The sequence below is a fragment of the Narcine bancroftii genome, chromosome 2 (assembly GCF_036971445.1).
Source record: "Narcine bancroftii isolate sNarBan1 chromosome 2, sNarBan1.hap1, whole genome shotgun sequence".
NCBI classification, from domain to species: Eukaryota; Metazoa; Chordata; class Chondrichthyes; order Torpediniformes; family Narcinidae; genus Narcine; species Narcine bancroftii.
In genome coordinates, this window is record NC_091470.1 from 139,172,816 (window position 1) to 139,191,525 (window position 18,710).

General features: G+C 45.0%; 1 protein-coding gene across 4 annotated transcripts in view; it reads right to left on the minus strand.

The window, feature by feature from the left end:
• The window catches only part of LOC138754232 (uncharacterized), a 52,625-nt gene that overhangs the window by 12,666 nt on the left and 21,249 nt on the right, over window positions 1-18,710 (minus strand). The window contains exons 2-6 of one of the 4 annotated variants that reach the window (XM_069918166.1): window positions 2,645-2,863; window positions 2,352-2,459; window positions 1,683-1,850; window positions 1,293-1,444; window positions 84-193 (exon numbers count right to left, since the gene is read on the minus strand). In XM_069918166.1, the coding sequence (XP_069774267.1) occupies window positions 84-193; window positions 1,293-1,444; window positions 1,683-1,850; window positions 2,352-2,459; window positions 2,645-2,753 (647 nt within the window). In that variant the 5' untranslated portion in view covers window positions 2,754-2,863. Of the gene's footprint in view, window positions 1-83; window positions 197-1,292; window positions 1,445-1,682; window positions 1,851-2,351; window positions 2,460-2,644; window positions 2,990-18,710 lie in introns of those variants that run through there. The other 3 variants (XM_069918164.1, XM_069918165.1, XM_069918167.1) reach the window with 3 other exon arrangements.

The following is an 18,710-nucleotide window of genomic DNA, read 5'->3' on the forward strand; positions in this document are numbered from 1 at the left end:
GGGAGCAGGAGGAAGTGGTGGGGGAGAGGGCATGCAGGGCCAGACAGGCTGAAAGATGTCCCCTCCCTCCCCGCCCCACTCACGTCAGCTCTTCCTGCAGGGGTGACCCATCGACCCAACTCCACCTGGAGCCCAGGGGGCTGTCCTTGATGCCAATCCAGTAGGAACGGGTGATGTTGTGTTCCCCAACGAACTGCTGGGGGGTTGGGAGAGAAGGGTGGGGTGAGTGTTCCTGCAACACCCTGATAATCCACAGACTCGTCCCGTCCACGGATCCTTCCCTCTCACCTGTCCCGCATCCCTCCAGACACCTATCATCCATGGTTTTGTCCGCGTCCCCCCAGATCCATCCTGTCCATGGATCTGTCCCATGTCCCCCCCCAGACCCATCCCGTCCACGAATCCATCCTGCATCCCTTGAGACCCGTCCCATCCACAGATCCGTCCTGCATCCATCGAGACCAGTCCCATCCATGGATCCATCCCAGAGGCATCTCAGCGTTCAATCAAAGAAGGAGGGATCCAGACCAACAAAGGGTGTTGAGACCCCATGTGGAGTTCCGGTCACTTAGTTACAGGAAGAATGCAGCGGCCATGGAGAGGGGGCAGAGGAGAATCACCGGAACGTTGCTCTGGATTGGAGAACATACCTTGTCAGCTCAAGGTGGGCAGAGCTGGGGATCTTTTGGAGCACAGAAGGGTGAGAGGAGACTGGATCGAGGGTCGAATAGGGGCATCCATGGGGTGAACAGCCAGCAGATAATAGCCTGAACCTGTTGAACCTTTGCCTGTAACTCAGTCCCTGACGTCCGGGCAATTTTTAGTCGATGGGATGTTCTAGTAAAGTTGTACAAGACAATGGTGAGGCTAAATTTTGGAATATTGTGTGTAGGCTTGGTCAGGAGAGATCTCAACCAGATAGAAAAAGGGCAGAGAAGATCAACGAGGATGTTGCCCCTGACATCAGTGACTGAGTTACAGGGAAACATTCAACAGGTTCAGGACTTTATTCCCTAGAGTTTAGAAGAATCACTCCTGGGGTGGGGACACAGAGTGAAGCCCCATCCCCGTCACACACTCCCAGGGTGGGGACACAGAGCAAAGCCCCATCCCCGTCACACACTCCTGGGTTGGGGACAGAGAGTGAAGTCCCGTCCTGTCACACACTCCCAGGGTAGGACGTAGAGTGAAGCCCCGTCCCCATCACACACTCCCAGGATGGGGGCACAGAGTGAAGCCCCATCCCATCACACACTCCCGGGGTGGGGGCACAGAGCCTAATTTCCCCTCACCTGTTCAGCCTCACTGCGAATCACCAACAACTCGGAACCGTGTGCGATGCAGGCCTGTCGACTCGCGTCCCAGCCCAGGACGGTCCTTGAGAAATAATAGCAGTTCCCTCCAAATGGGGTCCAGAACCTATGGCAGAGATGGGTGGTGCAGTCTGGTGTTGAGGTGGGGGGAGGGAAGGGGGGAATGAGAAGGCACGTGGATCAGCAGGAAGGACCAGGGATCATCAGCACAAAGGCAAGGGAAGAGGGAGGGGGGAGAGAGAGAGAGAGAGAGAGAGAGAGAGAGAGAGAGAGAGAGGGGGAGGGGATAGAGAAGGTGGGGAGAGAGAGGGGGAGAGAGAAAGAGAGAGGGGGAGAGAGGGGAGAGGGTCCCTGCCCATCCACACTCACTGATGGTCTGGCAGAATGATGCCAGCCAGCGGAGGAAGGTTTCCTCGTAGCGTCCGCACTGCATCTGGGATACGTTGTGCCGATAGGAACCCTCCATCTGAGTGTAGTTGGAGTGAACTTCTTCCAGAGCTGACATTTTTCTCCTGTAGTTTCGCTTCAGCCGCGCGCCTGTGGGTGGAGGGTGGGTGAGAGGGGGTCCTCGTCTCTGAGACACATGGGCTGGGGAGAGTATCTGGTCAAGGGGGGGACATGATGCTGGGCAGGGGACCTCTCCCCTACACCCTGTCTCCTCTCTCCCCCAAACACCCCACTCAGTCCCTGACTTCCGTGCAACATCCCAGTAAATCTTCAGGGGACAAAGTCCCGAACCTGTCAAATCTTTTCCTGTAACTCAGTCCCTGATGTCCAGGCAACATCTTAGTAAATCTCTGCCCTCTGTCTAACTGATTGAGATCTCTCTCTCTCTCTCTCTCTCCTCCATCTCCCCTCCTATCATCTCTCTCTCTCTCTCTCCTGTCTCCTGCACCAATCTCCCCATCCACCCCTCTCCTTTTCTCCGCTTCCCCCAAATTCTCCCCCTTCCTTCACCCCACTCCCCCATCACGAGGATGGGATTGGATGGATGAGGGGTGTGGGGGTGGGCGTGTAGATGGAGAGCTGTCAACTTACTTTCAAAGTACAGGAAGAGGAGAACAAGGGTCAGGATGAGGGCAGCCGCCAGCGATCCCAGGGCCAACTTTTTCCAGGAAATTCTACACCATGTTGTCCACCGCGGGCCTACAGGGAGAGCTGGGTGTCAGCTGGGGCGGAGAGTGAAGTCCCCTACGCACCATCTCATCACATACTCCCAGGGAGGTGATGCAGAGCAAAGCCCCATCCCCGTCACACACTCCCGTGGTGGGACTCAGACTCGTCCCGTCACACACTCCCGGGTGACATGGTTCGGACCCCGTCTCGCTCACCCTCAGCTGAGACATTGGAGATGACACTTCCTCCCTCCTCGTCTTCCTGGTCCCTCTTCCATTCAGTCCACCTCGGCTGTCGACCCTGCTCCCAGTCCTCGTTCGCCATGGTGGGGGGCCTCAATGTCTTTCCTTCTCCTCTCTCTGGCCTTTTTCTGGGCCTTTCCCATGCACAATATCAAATGTGATTGTTTGGCCTGTCTCTTCCTGTTTCCCCTGCTGGTTTTCAAACAGAGAACACTGGTCATTATGGGGTCTTCGGCCAATGATGTTATACGGCACCTAGGTGAACATGGGGCAGGTAGGATGGAAAGCAGAGGGCATGGCGTGTTCACAGTGGGGAGGATATAGACAGGTTAAGTGAGTGGGCATGGGTGCGGCAGATCGAGTTTGGCGTCGGCAAGGGTGAGGTGACCCACTTCGGAAGGAGGAATGGATGATCAGATTACTGAAACATAATGCAATCACAGCTGCTGGGACCCCTTAACTTTCTAACATTGGACCATCTGGAACGAAATCAATTCTCAGTCAAAGGGGCCTGGGAAGAGGAATTTCAGTTACATCTTGCAGAGGAATCATGGGAGAAGGCTTTTGGGTTGGTTTAAGCCTTTTCGTTAGGTGCTCGTCATTCTGAAGGCTTTTTGTCCTCTTCGTCAGGTGCCTGTCATTCTAAAGGCTTTTCAACCTCATAAAGTGCGCATCGCTCCGAATTCTTTTCATCTTCTTCATTAGGTGCTCATTGTTCCAAGGGCTTTTCAACCTCATTAAGTGCTCGGTGTTACAAAGGCTTTTCAACCTCTTCGTTAGGTGATCATTGTTCCAATGGCTTCTCAATTTCATAAGGTGCTTGTCATTCCAAAGGCTTTTCAACCTCTTCAATAGGTGCTCTTCATTCCAGAGGCTTTTAAACCTCTTCGTTATGTGCTCATTGTTACGAAGGTGCAGTGAACTGGGACTCACTGGTATTGTGTTGTGCTGATGGCTGGCTCTGCCCCCATCTGCTCACATATTACCCTGGTTTCCCACCTCAACCCAGATCCCTTCCAAAGACTACTGTGAGTCCCTACCCATAGTTATAAACTAATAAAAGCATTTGAACTCCCTCCCATCATGAGAGCTTTTATTTGCACAATTTTATTAGCTTATAACTATGGGTAGGATCTCATAGAAACATAGAAGATAGGAGCAGGAAGGAGTCATATGATGAGTAGTGGCCGGTCGGGGAACTCCAGCCCTCTCCAGAAAAGTAAAAAAAAGATAGAGAAAAACCAAAGGCACAAACATAAAAACCAAAACAAAGTGAAAGTAAAAGTGTGGAGAAAATGGCAGCGAAGAAAGAAAAGCCAAAAACAATGGGAAGAAAAGAAGAAGGAAAGATGTCGGAAGAAGAAGGTGAAGGCCTTACCTGTCCGAGGAGGCCCGCCGTGGAGAGGGAAGCCCGCTCCCTGAGGTCAGTTGAAGCCCCGAACTCGGGACTACAAAAATGGCTCACGGAGCCAAACAAAAGTGCACAAGACAAAAATAACACTGACGGGAGGGGGGACCAGCTGAGGAGTCAATCTCCACAGCTGAAACTGACAACTACAACACAACAGCAAGAGGAAAACATAGAAAATAACGAGAGCAAGAAAGAAGTGAGTAAAAATAAGAAATCAAAGAAACCACAGATGACCAACCCAGAGGAAGAAGACCAACATCAAGACACTCCTAATAAAAATAAGAAGACCAAAAATACCCAACAAAATAAAACAAACAACCCAACAGGAAAACCAGAAGAGACAGAGGTAAAGGACACAGATCCTGGAGTGGACTCAGAAGAAGAGGAGGAAGAACACAGAGAAATGGAAGAAGAAGGGAAGGGCAAGTACATGGATATATTTTTTTTGAAGAATATATGGAAATAGTAAAAGAATGGCAGTCACAAGAATTCAGTGAAATAAAAAGAAGAATAAAAAGTGCAGAGGAAAAAGTGAATAGATTAGAGATGATCATGACAGATATAGGAAAAAGAGTAGACAAGGTGGAAGAACGAGAAACAGCCATAGAAATGGAAGTAGATGACTTAAAAAAGAACTTAGAAGAATCTGATAAAAAAGTTAAAGAGACACAAGAGCTGTTAGCTCAGAAGATAGATATAATGGAAAATTATAATAGAAGAAACAATATAAAGATAGTGGGCCTTAAGGAAGATGAAGAAGGCAAAAAATATGAAAGAATTTATAAAAGAATGGATCCCCAGGGTCCTAGGAAGACCAGAATTACAGGAAGAAATGGAAATAGAAAGGGCACACAGAACATTAGCCCCTAAACCACAACCACAATAAAAATCAAGATCCATTCTAGTAAAATTCCTAAGATATACAACAAGAGAAAATATATTGGAGAAGGCAATGAAGAAAATAAGAGAAGACAAGAAAACCACTGGAATACAAGGGTCAAAAAATTTTTTTCTATCCAGATATAAGTTTTGAACTCCTGAAGAAGAGGAAGGAGTTTAATGCAGCAAAAACGACCCTATGGAAAAAAGGATATAAATTTGTTAAAATACCGAGCGGTACTTAAAATAGTTATTCAGGGGCAGCAAAACAGACTATTCTCGGATCCGGAAGAAGCACGAAAATTTGCAGAACAACTACAAAACAGACAGAGAGATGAAGAGATGTAACAAGAACAAAAATGACAACAAACTATATGTATGTGTGTATGTAGGTATATATATATATATATATATATATATATATGTATATGTGTGTATGTATCTAAGAAGGGAAAGAAAGGGATGAAAGGAAGTAAGGAGGGAATTAAGAGAGTGACCTTTGTTATATATGAAGATTAAAATCTTTTCTGGGGGGCTGGGTGGGGAAGAATTACAGTCACTGCAAAATCAGTTGATGCTTGCGAGTGAATTCGCAAATCCAAATGGAGAGGGGAGATGTGGTTGCCCGACAAGGGACAAAGGGCAACTCCGGAAGGGGAGGGGATAGTGGGGTTAAAGGAATTTTAGATAGGAGAATAATGGAAATATTTTATGTTTTAGAAATGTTGTCTTATAATGTATTCAAAAAAAGAAAGCAGAAATGGATAAGAAGGGAAGATGGTGATGAGGAAACAGAAAGGAAAGATAAACAAAGTATGAAATGGCTATGTTGAACTATATGACTTTAAATATTAATGGAATACATAACCAAATCAAAAGGAAGAAACTGTTAAATTTACTGAAAAAAAGAAAAAATTGATATAGCATTCGTACAAGAAACACATCTAACTGAAGTGGAACACAGGAAATTAAAGAGAGATTGGATAGGACATGTAACGGCAGCATCATATAATTCAAAAGCCAGAGGAGTAGCTATATTAATCAATAAAAATGTACCAATCAAAATAGAAGAGGAAATAATAGATCCAGCAGGGAGATATGTAATGATAAAATGTCAGATATATTCAGAATTTTGGAATTTACTCAATGTATATTCACCTAATGAAGAAGATCAAAAATTTATGCAAGATATCTTTTTGAAGATAGCAGACAAGCAAGGGAACATACTAATAGGAGGGGATTTTAACCTTAATTTGGATTCAAACATGGATAAAACTGGAAAAAAAAACTAACAGAAAGAACAAAGTAACTAAATTTATAATTAAATCGATGCAAGAAATGCAACTTTTGGATATATGGAGGAAACAACACTCAAAGGAAAAGGAATATTCATATTATTTGGGCAAACATAAAACATATTCAAGGATAGACCTATTCCTGTTATCAGCCCACATTCAAGGGAGAGTTAGGAAAACGGAATATAAAGCTAGACTATTATCAGACCACTCACCCCTATTATTGGCAATAGAGCTAGAGGACATCCCACCAAGAATGTATAGATGGAGATTAAACTCCATGCTACTTAAAAGACAGGATTTTAGAGAATTCATTGAATGACAATTAAAATGTACTTTGAAATAAATACAGAATCAGTGAAAGATAAGTTTATACTATGGGACGCAATGAAAGCGTTCACCAAAGGGCAAATAATAAGTTATGTAACTAAGATGAAGAAGGACTACAATCGGGAAACAGAACAGTTGGAAAGGGAAATAACAAATATAGAAAAATAATTAGCAATAAAGGAAGATACAACTAAAAGAAGAGAATTGGCAGATAAAAAAATAAAATATGAAACACTACAAACATATAAGGTGGAGAAGAACATAATGAAGACAAAACAGAAATATTATGAACTAGGAGAAAAAATGCACAAAATTCTAGTGTGGCAGCTTAAGACAGAAATAACTAAAAGAATGGTATTGGCATTAAGGAAAAAGGACAAGCAAATTACAGATAATCCAACAGAGATCAATGAAAACTTCAGGCAATTCTACGAGCAACTATATCAAACTGAAAACGAAGGGAAAGAAGACAAAATAGATGAATTTCTAACTAAAATTGAACCACCGAAATTACAAACAGAGGAGCAAAATAAATTAATAAAACCATTTGAAATAGAAGAATTACAGGAGATAATAAAAAAAATACTGAACAATAAAACATCAGGAGAGGATGGATTCCCAATAGAATTCTATAAAACATTTAAAGACTTAATAATCCCTCCCCTTCTGGAAGTAATCAACCAGATTGAGAAAGCACAAAGCATACCAGATTCATGCAAAACAGCAATAATTACAGTAATACCAAAGACAGGGAAAGATCCACTCGCACCAGCGTCATATAGACCAATATCTTTACTTAACACAGATTATAAGATAATAGCTAAACTATTAGCAAACAGATTAGCCGACTATGTACCAAAAATAGTATATCTAGACCAAACTGGATTTATTAAAAAAAGACGAACAACAGACAATATCTGTAAATTTATTAACTTAATTCATGCAGTAGAAGGAAATAAAACTCCAACAGTAGCGGTTGCTTTAGATGCAGAGAAGGCCTTTGACAGAGTAGAATGAAATTATTTATTCAAAGTACTCCAAAAATTCAGTTTACCAGAGAAATATATTAATTGGATTAAAGCATTATATAAGGGGCCATTGGCGAAAGTGACAGTAAATGGATATATATCAAAACAATTTAACTTAAGCAGATCAACAAGGCAGGGATGTCCACTATCTCCCTCACTGTTTGCGTTAGCTATAGAACCACTAGCAGAACTGATAAGAACAGAAAATAAAATAAAAGGGATAAAAATAAAAGAGAAGGAATATAAAATCAGTCTATTTGCAGATGACTTAACAGAACTTAATATACTTAATAGAACCAGAAATATCAATGAAAGAATTACATAGGAAATTGAAGGAATATGGAGAAGTGTCGGGGTACAAGATCAATACAAATAAAAGTGAAGCAATGCCAATGAATAATGCGGATTTCTCAAAGTTTAAGAAAGAATTGCCATTTAGATGGCAAACACAAGCAATGCAATACCTAGGTATACAAATAAATAAAAATCTCAGCCATCTATATAAACTCAATTACCATCCATTAATGAAAAAATTACAAGACAACTTAGAGCATTGGAAAGACTTACCACTAACACTGATAGGAAGGATAAACTGTATTAAAATGAACATTTTCCCAAGGATACAATACCTATTTCAGTCATTACCAATACGCCTAACAGAGAAATTATTCAAGGAGTTAAATAAAATAATAAGGAAATTTTTATGGAAAGGGGGGAAACCGAGGATAGCACTAGATAAATTAACAGAATGGTACAAACAAGGAGGCTTACAACTACCAAACTTAAAAAATTATTATAGAGCCACACAATTAAGATACCTCTCAGATTTTTTTATCAAACAAGGGAAAAACCAGATTGGACCAGATTAGAACTAGATAAAATAGGGGAGAAGATACCTGAACATATACTATATAAATGGGATGAAAAATTGGTACAACGTAGGAATTCACCGGTATTGCATCATCTGCTCAACATTTGGAAGAAGATTCATGTAGAAAGGAATAAAACAAATTACCAACTACCAGAACTAATATTGACGCAAAATCAGCTAATCCCTTTTACAATAGATAACCTTTCCTTTAGATAATGGGAGAGAAAAGGGATCAAAAGAATAGAAAATTGTTTTTTGGGAAATAAATTATTATCCTTTGAACAAATGAAGGATAAATATAATATAACTCACGATACAATGTTTGCATACTACCAACTGAAAACCTACTTGAAGGACAAATTGGGAAACAGTCTGAGGTTACCAGAAGGAAGCAATTTTGAATATGTGATTACAGACACAATGATAATCAAAAAATTTGTAACAAACATGTACATCAAACTGCAAGAAAAGGAGAACGAAGAAACTAATGGTAAAACTAAACAAAAATGGGAACAAGATCTAAACATAAAGATGAAGAATGAAACATGGGATAAGCTATGCTCCGGAACTATGAGAAATACAATAAACACGAGGTTACGTATGATACAATATAACTGGATACATAGGTTATACATCACACCTCAAAAGTTAAATAAATTGGACCCAACAGTATCAGACAGATGTTTTCACTGTGAAAAGGAAACGAGAACAACAATTCATGCAATTTGGACATGTGAGAAAGTGAAAAAATTTTGGGAAGATCTAAACCAGATATTAAATAAAATCACAAAAAGCAATATATTAAAAAACCCAGAGATCTTCCTCCTAAGTAATATAAGAAACAAAGAATTTGGACTCGATTTGGATGGAGCACAAAAAAGATTTGTTATGATAGCCCTAGCTGTAGCAAAAAAATGTATTATGTCAACCTGGAAATTAGAAGATAACTTGAGAATACAACAATGGTATATAGAAATGAATAAGTGTATTCCATTAGAAAAAATAACATAAAATTTAAGAAATAATATTACAATATTTGAACAAATATGGGAGCCATACATGAAACACAATAGAGAAATCCTACTGTGGACTTCCACCACCTAAAATGAGAGAAGGAGAAGATAATGAAAATAACTGACTCAGTAAAATTTCTTGTTTATTTTTATTAAGTGACAACATTGTTTAACGGGTTTAATGTATCTTATAGTTTGAACTTTAAATAAATGGGAAAGGGAGTGAGGGAGGGAGGGAAGGGAGGGGGGGGAAAGGGGGAGAAAACGACACTGTATATATTTAAGAAGAAAAATGTCTGTATGTATCTTGGTCAATATGGTTTATAGTGTGAAAAATAAAAAAAATTTAAAAAAAGAAGATAGGAGCAGGAGTAGGTCATTTGGCCCTTCGAGCTTGCTCTGCCATTCAATGAGATCATGGCTGATCTTAAAGTTCAGTACCCCATCCCTGCCTTCTCTCCGTAACCCCTAATTCCCTTATACTGAAGAAATATATCTAATTCCCTCTTAAATATATTCAATGAACCTGCCTCTACTGCTCTTTGTGGCAATGCATTCAACAGATTCACCACCCTCTGGGAAAGAAATTCCTCCTAATCTCAGTTCTAAATGGTTTGCCTATTATCCTCGAACCATGGCCCTGGGTTCTGGACTCCCCCACCATTGGAAACATCCTTTCTGCATCCATTCTGTCCAGTCCTGCCAGAATTTTATATGTCTCTATGAGATCCCCTCTCAATCTTCTAAACTCCAGCGAATACAATCCCAAATTATGCAATCTTTCCTCATAAGTTATTCCTGCCATTCCAGGTATCAGCCTGGTGAATCACCTTTGCACTCCCTCCATTGCAAGAACATCCTTCCTCAGATAAGGTGACCAAAACTGCACACAATACTCCAGGTGTGGTCTCACCAAGGCTCTGTACAGCTGCAGTAAGGTATCCGTATTCCTATACTCAAACCCTCTTGATATGAAGGCCAACATACCATTTGCCTTTTTAACCGCCTGCTGTACCTGCATGCTCGCCTTCAGTGACTGGTGCACAAGAACCCCTGGGTCTTCCTGCACTTCCCCATCTCCCAATCTATTGCCATTCAAATAGTAATCTGCCCTCCGCTTTGTATTACCAAAATGGATAACCTCACATTTATCCACATAGTAGTGCATTTGCCATGTATCTGCCCAGTCCTCCAATTTATCCAAATCACACTGGAGCTTCCTGACCCCCTCTTCAGTGCAGACAACAGCTCCTAGCTTAGTGTCATCAGCAAATTTGGAGATATTACATCCAATCCCCTCATCCAGATCATTAATGTAAATTGTGTAGATCCCTGTGGCACCCCACTGGCCACCACCTGCCACTCAGAAAATGAGCCGTTTATCCCAACTCTCTGTCTTCTATCTGCCAGCCAGTTCTCAATCCACATCAATACCTTTCCCCTAATCCCATGAGCCTTGATTTTGCATGCCAGTCGTTTATGTGGGACCTTATCGAAGGCCTTTTGGAAATCCAGGTATACCACATCCATTGGCTCTCCCCCATCTATTTTACCTGTCACCATCTCTAAGTATTCCAATAGATTTGTCAAGCATAATTTACCTTTTGTAAATCCATGTTGACACTGTCCAATCCCTTCTCTGCGAGACATATGCTCCGCTATTACATCCTTAATAATGGATTCCATCATTTTGCCCACTACTGATGTAAGGCTCACCGGCCTATAATTCCCTGCTTTTTCCCTACCCCCCTTTTTAAATAGTGGGGTAACATTAGCTACCCTCCAATCCATGGGTACTGATCCTGAGTCTATCGAGTTCTGGAAAATAATTCTTAAAGCATCTGCTATCTGAATGTCCACTTCTTTAAGTACCCTAGGATGTAGATTATCAGACCCCTGGGATTTATCAGCTTTCAATCCCTTCAATTTCCCCAAGTTCATGTCCTTAGAGATACTGATTTCTTTCAACTCCTCCCTTGCATTAGTCTCTATGTTTCCCAACATCCTTGGGAGGTTATTTGTATCCTCTCTTGTGAAAACAGAACTAAAGTAAGAATTTAATTGGTCTGCCATTTCCTTATTCCCCATTATATATTCCCCTGATTCTGACTGCAAGGGACCTACTCTGGATTTCACCAATCTTTTCCTCTTGACATATCTATAAAAGCTTTACAGTCTCCCAGTAGTCTTCGAAAGGGTTCTGAGTTGAACAAGGATTATATGTGAGCAGATGGGGGCAGAGCCAGAAGGTGGAGCCAGCCATCACACAATAAACTACCAGTGAATCCCTGTTCACTGCGAAGGCTTTTCAACCTCTTCATTATGTGCTCATAATTCTGAAGGCTTTTCAACTCTTCATTAGGTGCTCAACATTCTTTGAACAATGTCACACGGCAGTTTGCATAAAAGCTCAGAGGCGCGCAATTGAGACTTCCGTTGAGCCTGAGGAGAGTCGGTGACTGTTGAAAAATCATTTTCCCCTTCTGGACGACAGTTCATTTCACTTTGCTGATGGGGAGCAGACGATGAAATTTGAGGAATAAATCTTCAAGAAAGGCCAGCCAGTCTTTTTATTTTTCCTCAGATGAGGTGGGGTATGAAAGAATAAAATGTTTCCTTTTTTTTGGAAGATTTCATTTCGTGGAGATAACATTTGTTAATTCAGCCAACGTTTATATCCATCCATGAGTCTCTGAAATTCACCCTCAATATTCCAGCCTCCACCACCATCACAGGCAAGGCTTTCCCTTGCTTAGCCTTCTACAGGTGTCCTCTGGTGTTGGCTGACACAGCTGCTGGCTGTCCGCCCCTGCTTTGACTCCTCTCACACGCCTGCAGTCTGCCCACCTCGCTCCTTGAGAGACGCATTTCTCTGGTCCCAGGCAATGTCCGGATGACTCTCCTAAACACCCCTTCAATGGCAGCCTCATCCTTCCCATAATGAGGTGACCAGAACTGAACACAATACTCCAAGTGCAGATTTTGGGAGGTGTAATGTGACCTTTCGACGTAATCGATCCCATCCGATGACTGAAGCCCAGAGTTCCATAGGCCTCCAGAATTGTCCTATTGACCTGCGCTGGGACCTTGAAGGATGCATGGATTTGGACCACAAGGTCCCTCTGTTCATCCACGCTGTGAAGTAATCACCTCACAGTTAACCAGATTGAACTCCATCTGCCTCGTCTCTGCCCAACTCACCGTCCAATCCACACCCCATTGTAACCGTCTACACCACCCACAATACCTCTCCCCACTCCCCATCCATATACTGTTGTAACCTCCACAACCTTCTACATGGTCCACAACATCTCTTCCCAATCCCCATCCTGTCCATATCCCGTTGTAACCATCTACACGGCCCACAACACATCCCCACACCTCGTCCATATCCCATTGTACCATACAACCACTTTGTACACCTTCCACAACCCCTCTCCCCACTCCCTGTCCTGTCCAAATTCTGTGGTAACCTACAACGTTTTACACAGTCAACAAACCCTCCCCCCACTCCCCTTCCTGTCTGTATCCCGTTGTAACCTACAACAACCTTCTACACCATCCACAACCCCTCTCCCCACTCCCTGTCCTGTCTGGATCCCATTGTAACCTACGACAACATTTTACACCATCCACATCACCCCATTCCCCATCCTGTCTGTACCCTATTGTAACCTGGGAGGTGTGAGTGGTGTTTAATAGGGGTCAGGGAGGTAAATTGTGGAGTGAGGGGTTTTAATGTTGAGGTGTTTTAATGGGTGTGAAGGAGGGGGTTAATTGGGCTGAGGGGGGGTTAATGGTGGGGTGAGGGGATTTAACAGTGGTGGGGAGGGGGTTAATGGGTGTGAGGGAGGGGATTAATGGTGGGCTAAGGAGGTTTAATGGGTGTGAGGGAGGGAGTTAATGGAGGCAGAGGGGGTTTAATGGGTGTGAGGGAGGGGGTTAATGGGGATGAGGGGGGTTAATGATGGGGTCAGGGTTTTAATGGGTGTGAGGGAGGTGATTAATGGAGGTTGAGGGAGTAAATGATGGGTTGAGGGTTTTAATGTGTGTGAGGGAGGGGGTTAATGGGGGCTGAGGGGTATTAATGGTGGGATGAGGGAGGGTTTAGTAGGTGTGAGGGAGAGATTAATGGGGCTGGGGAAGTTAAGGGGTGTTTAATGGGTGTGAGGGAACGGGTTAATGGGAGGTGAGGGGGGTTAATGGCGGGGTGAGAGGGATTTAATGTGTGTGAGGGAGGAGTTTAATGGGGGTGAGGAGAGATTAATTATGGGGTGAGGGGGTTTAATGTATGTGAGTGGGTTAATGGGGCTGATGGGTGTTAATGTTGAGGTGTGGGGTGGTTTCATGGGTGTGAGGGAGGGGGATAATGGTGATTGATGGGGTTTTAATGGTGTGAGGGAGGGGATTTATAGAGTTAATGGTGGGGTGAGAGGGGTTTAATGGGTGTGAGGGAGGGGATTAATGCTGGCTGAGGGCAGTTAATGGGTGTGAGGTAGGGCGTTAATGTTGGGGTGAGGGAGGTTTAATTGTTGTGAGGGAGGGGAGTTAATGAAATCTGAGGGGTTTTAATGGGTACAAGGGAGGGTGTTAATGGGGGTTGAAGGGGGTTAATAGTGGGGTGAGATGAGTTAATGGTGGGGTGAGGGGGTTTAATGGGTGTGATGGAGAGGGTTAATGGAGACTGAGGGGGTTTTATTGGGTGTGATGGAGGGGTTTAATGGGGAAAGAAGGGGTTAATGGTGGGGTCAGCGGGGGTTAATGGGTGTGCATTGGGGTTAATTTGTGCTGAGTGGGGTTAATGGAGGGGTGAGGGGAGGTTTAATGTGTGTGAGGGATGGGGTTAATGGAGACTGAGGGGCTTTGATTGTGTGTGGTGGGGGGTTAATGGGGGATGAAGGGAGTTAATGGTGGAGTAAGAGCAGTTTAATGGGTGTGAGTGAGGGAATTAATGCTGGCTGAGGGGGGTAATGGGTGTGAGGGAGGGCTAATGGTTGTGAGGCAGGGGATTAATGGAGACTGAGTGGGTTTTAATGGGTGTGAGGAAAGTGGTTAATGGAGTTGAATGGGGTTAATGGTGGGATGAGGGGGTTTAATGGGGGCAGAGGGGAGTAAATGGGGTGTGGGGGTTTAATGGGTGTAAGTGTGGGTGTTATTGGGGGATGAGGGTGGTTCAATGGGTGTGATAGAGGGTTAATGGTGAGAGAGGAGGGTTAATGGTGGGCTGCAGGCGCGTTTATTGGGAGTGAGGGGTTTAAAGGTGTTTAATGGTGGGGTGTGGGGGTTATTAATGGGTGTGAGGGAGGGGGTTAATGGAGGCTAAAGGGTTAATGGTGGGGTGAGAGGGGGTTTAATTGGTGTGAAGGTGGGGGTTAATGGAGGCTGTGGGATTAACGCTGGGGTGAGGTGGGTTTAATCGAGGTGAGGAAGGGGGTTAATGGTGGAGTGAAGGTGTTAATGGGTATGAGGGCGTTTAATGGGTACTGAAGGGATTAATGGGGTAAGGAGAGGTTTAATTAATGGGTGTGAGGGAGGGGGTGAATGGAGAGAGAGGGGGTTTTAATGGATGTGAAGGAAGCGGTTAATGGGGGCTGGGGAGATAATGGTGGGTGAGGGGGTTTAATGGGTGTGAGGGAGGGGGTTAATGGGGGCTGATGGGAGTTAATTGTGGGCTGGGGGGTTTAATGGGTGTGAGGGAGGGGCTTAATGGAGGCTGGGAGTTAATGATTGGGTGAGGGTGGGTTCAATGGGTGTGAGGGAGGGGTTTAATTTGGGCTGAGGGGAGATTGATGGTGGAGCGAGGGGTGGTTAATGGGTGTGAGGGTTCGGTTCATGAAGACTAAGGGAGGTTAATGGTGGGGTGAGGGTGTTTTAATGGGTGTGAAGAAGGGGGTTAATGGGGCTGAGGGGAGTTAATGGTGAGGTGAGAGGTGTTTAATGCGTATGAGGAATGGGGTTAATGGAGACTGAAAGGTTTTATTGGGTGTGATGGGTGTGTTAATGGGGTTGAACAGAGTTAATGGTTGGGTGAGGGCAGTTTAATGGGTGTGAGTGAGGGAATTGATGCTGGCTGAGGGGGGTAATGGTGGGGTGAGGGAGTGTTAATGGTTGTGAGGGAGGAGGTTAATGGAGACTGAGTGGGTTTTAATGGTTGTGAAGAAAGGGGTTAATGGGGTTGAAGGGGGTTAATGGTAGGGCGAGGGTGTTTAATGGGGCTGTGTGGAGTAAATGGAGGGGTGTGGGGGGTTTAATGGGTGTAAGTGTGGGTGTTAATGGGGATGAGGGCGGTTCAATGGGTGTGAGAGGGGATTAATGGTGAGAGAGGAGGGTTAATGGTGGTCTGCAGGCACGTTTAATAGGAGTGAGGGAGGGGGTTAATGGAGGCAAAAGGGGTTTAATGGTGGGGTGAGAGGGGGTTTAATTGGCATGAGGGAGGAGGTTAATGGAGGCTAAGGGGTTAATGCTGGGGTGAGGGGGGTTTAATCGAGGTGAGGTAGGTGGTTAATGAGTACTGAGGGGAGTTAATGATGGGTTAAGGGGGTTTTAATGGGTGTGAGTGAGGGTTAATGGGGGCTGAGGGGAATTAGTGGTTGGGTGAGGGTGGTTTAATGGGGACTGAGGGGAGTTAATGGTGAGGTGTGGGGTGTTTCATGGGTGTGAGGAGGGGTTAATGGGTGCTGAGGCGATTTAATGGTGGGATGAGGGGAGGTTTAATGGGTGTGAGGGAGGGGGTTAATGGAGACAGAGGGGGTTTTAATGGGTGTGAGGGAGGCAGTTAATGGGGGCTGAGAGGAGTTAATGGTGGGCTGAGGGGGGATTTAATGGGTGTGAGGGAGGGGATTAATGGGGCTGTTGGGAGTTAATTGTGGGCTGAAGGGGGTTTAATGGTTGTGAAGGAGGTGGTTAATGGAGACAGAGGGGCTTTTAATGGGTCTGAGGGAGGTATTTAATGGGGGCTGAGGGGAGTTAATGGTGGGCTGAGGTGGGATTTAATGGGTGTGAGGGAGGGGGTTAATGGAGAATGAGGGCATTTTAATGGGTTTGAGGGAGGGGGTTAATGGTGCCTAAGGGGGAAATAATGGTGGGTTGAGGTGGGGTTTAAAGCATGTGAGGGAGGGGTTTAATGGAGACTGGGGTGTTAATGGTGGGGTGTGGAGGGTTCAATGGGTGTGAGGGAGGGGTTTAATGGGGGCTGAGGGGGAGTTAATGGTCAGATGAGGGGGGGCTTAATGGGTGAGAGGGAGCAGGTAAATAGGGGCTGAGGTGGGGGTTAATGGTGGAGTGTGGGGCGGTTTAATGTGTGTGAGGGTGGGGGTTAATGGTGACTGATAGGGTTTTAATGGGTGTGAGGGAAGAGGTTAATGGTGACTGATGGGGATTTAATGGGTGTGAGGGAGAGGCTTAATGGGGTTAATGGTGGGGTGAGAGGGGTTTAATGGGTGTGAGGGAGGGGATTAATGTAGGTTGGGAGATTTAATGGTGGGGTGATGGCAGTTTAATGGTTTTGAGGGAAGGGGTTAATGCTGGCTGAGGAGGGTCCATGGGTGTACAGTTCGGTGTTAATGATGGGTTGAGGGAGGTTTAATTGTTGTGAGGGAGGGGGTTAATGGAGGCTGGGGGGTTGAGAGGGTGTTTAATGGGTGTGAGGGAGGGCTTAATGGAGGCTGGGGGGTGGTTAATGGGTGTGAGAGAGTTGGTTCATGGAAACTAAGGGAGGTTAATGGTGGGGTGAGGGTGTTTTAATGGGTGTGAGGGATGTGGTTATTGGGGGCTGAGGGGTTTATGTTGGGGTGAAAGGAGGTTTAATGGGTGTGAGGGAGGGTGTAATGGAGGCTGGGGGTTAATTGTGGGCTGAGGGGGGGTTAATGGAGAATGAGGGCATTTTAATGAGTGTGAGGGAGGGGGTTAATGGGGGCTGATGGGAGTAAATTGTGGTCTGAGGGTGGGTTTAATGGGTGTGAGGGAGGGGTTAATGGAGAAATAGGGTGTTTTATTGGGTGTGAGTGTGGGGGTTAATGGGTGTGAGGGAGGGGGTTAATGTAGGCTTATGGGAGTTAATTGTGGGCTGTGGGGGTGTTTAATGGGTATGAAGGAGGGGGTTAATGGTGCCTAAGGGGGAATAATGGTGGGGTGAGGTGGGGTTTAATGCGCGTGAGGGAGGAGGTTAATTGGGGCTGGGGATTTATGGTGGGGTGAGAGAGTTTTAATGGTTGTGAGGGAGGGGGTTTATGGAGGTTGAGTGGGGTTAATGTATGGGCGAGGGGGGTTTAATCAGGATGAAGTAGGGGGTTCAAGGAGGCTGAGGGGTGTTAATGATGGGGTAAGTGGATTTTAATGGGTGTGTGTGGGGGTTGATGGGTATGAGGGGGTTTAATGGGAGGGAGTGAGGGGTTTAATGGGGAGTGATGGGGATAATGGTGGATGAAGGGGGAGTTGATGGGTATGATGGGGGGTTAATGTGTGCTGAGGGGAGTTAATGGTGTGGTGAGGGGTGTTTAATGAGTGTGAGGGAGGGAGTTAATGGGGTCTGTGGGGTTAATGGTGGGGTGAGGGGAGGTTTAAGGTGTGTGAGGGAGGTGGTTATTTGGGGCTGTGGGTTTATGGTTAATTGAGAGGGGTTTAATGGGTGTGAGCAAGGGGCTTAACGGAGGCTGGGGGATAATGAATGGGTGAGGGTTTGTTCAATAGTTGAGGGGGAGGGGTTAATTTGGGCTGAAGGGAGATTGATGGTGGGGTGAGATGTGGTTAATGGGTGTGAGGGTTTGGTTCATGAAGACTAATGGAGGTTAATGGTGGGGAAGGGTTAATGGGTGTGAAGGAGGGGGGTTAATGGGGGCTGAGGGGTTTTATTGGGGGTGATGGTGGTGTTAATGGGGGATGAAGAGAGTTAATGGTGGGGTGAGAGGTGTTTTATCGGTGTGAGGGAGGGAATTAATGTGGGCTGAGGGGAGTTAATGATGGGATGAGTGGGGTTTAATGGGGGCTAAAGGATGTTAATGGTGGGGTAAGGGGGTTTTAATGGGTGTGAGGCATGGGGTTAATGGGGCTAATGGGACTTAATTGTGGGCTGAGGTGGGGTTCAATGGGTGAGAGGGAGGGGTTTAATGGGGCTGAGGGGGAGTTAATGGTCGGGTAAGGGGATTAATGGGTGAGAGAGAGCAGATAAATAGGGGCTGTGGGGTTTAATGGTGGAAAGTGGGGCGGTTTAATGG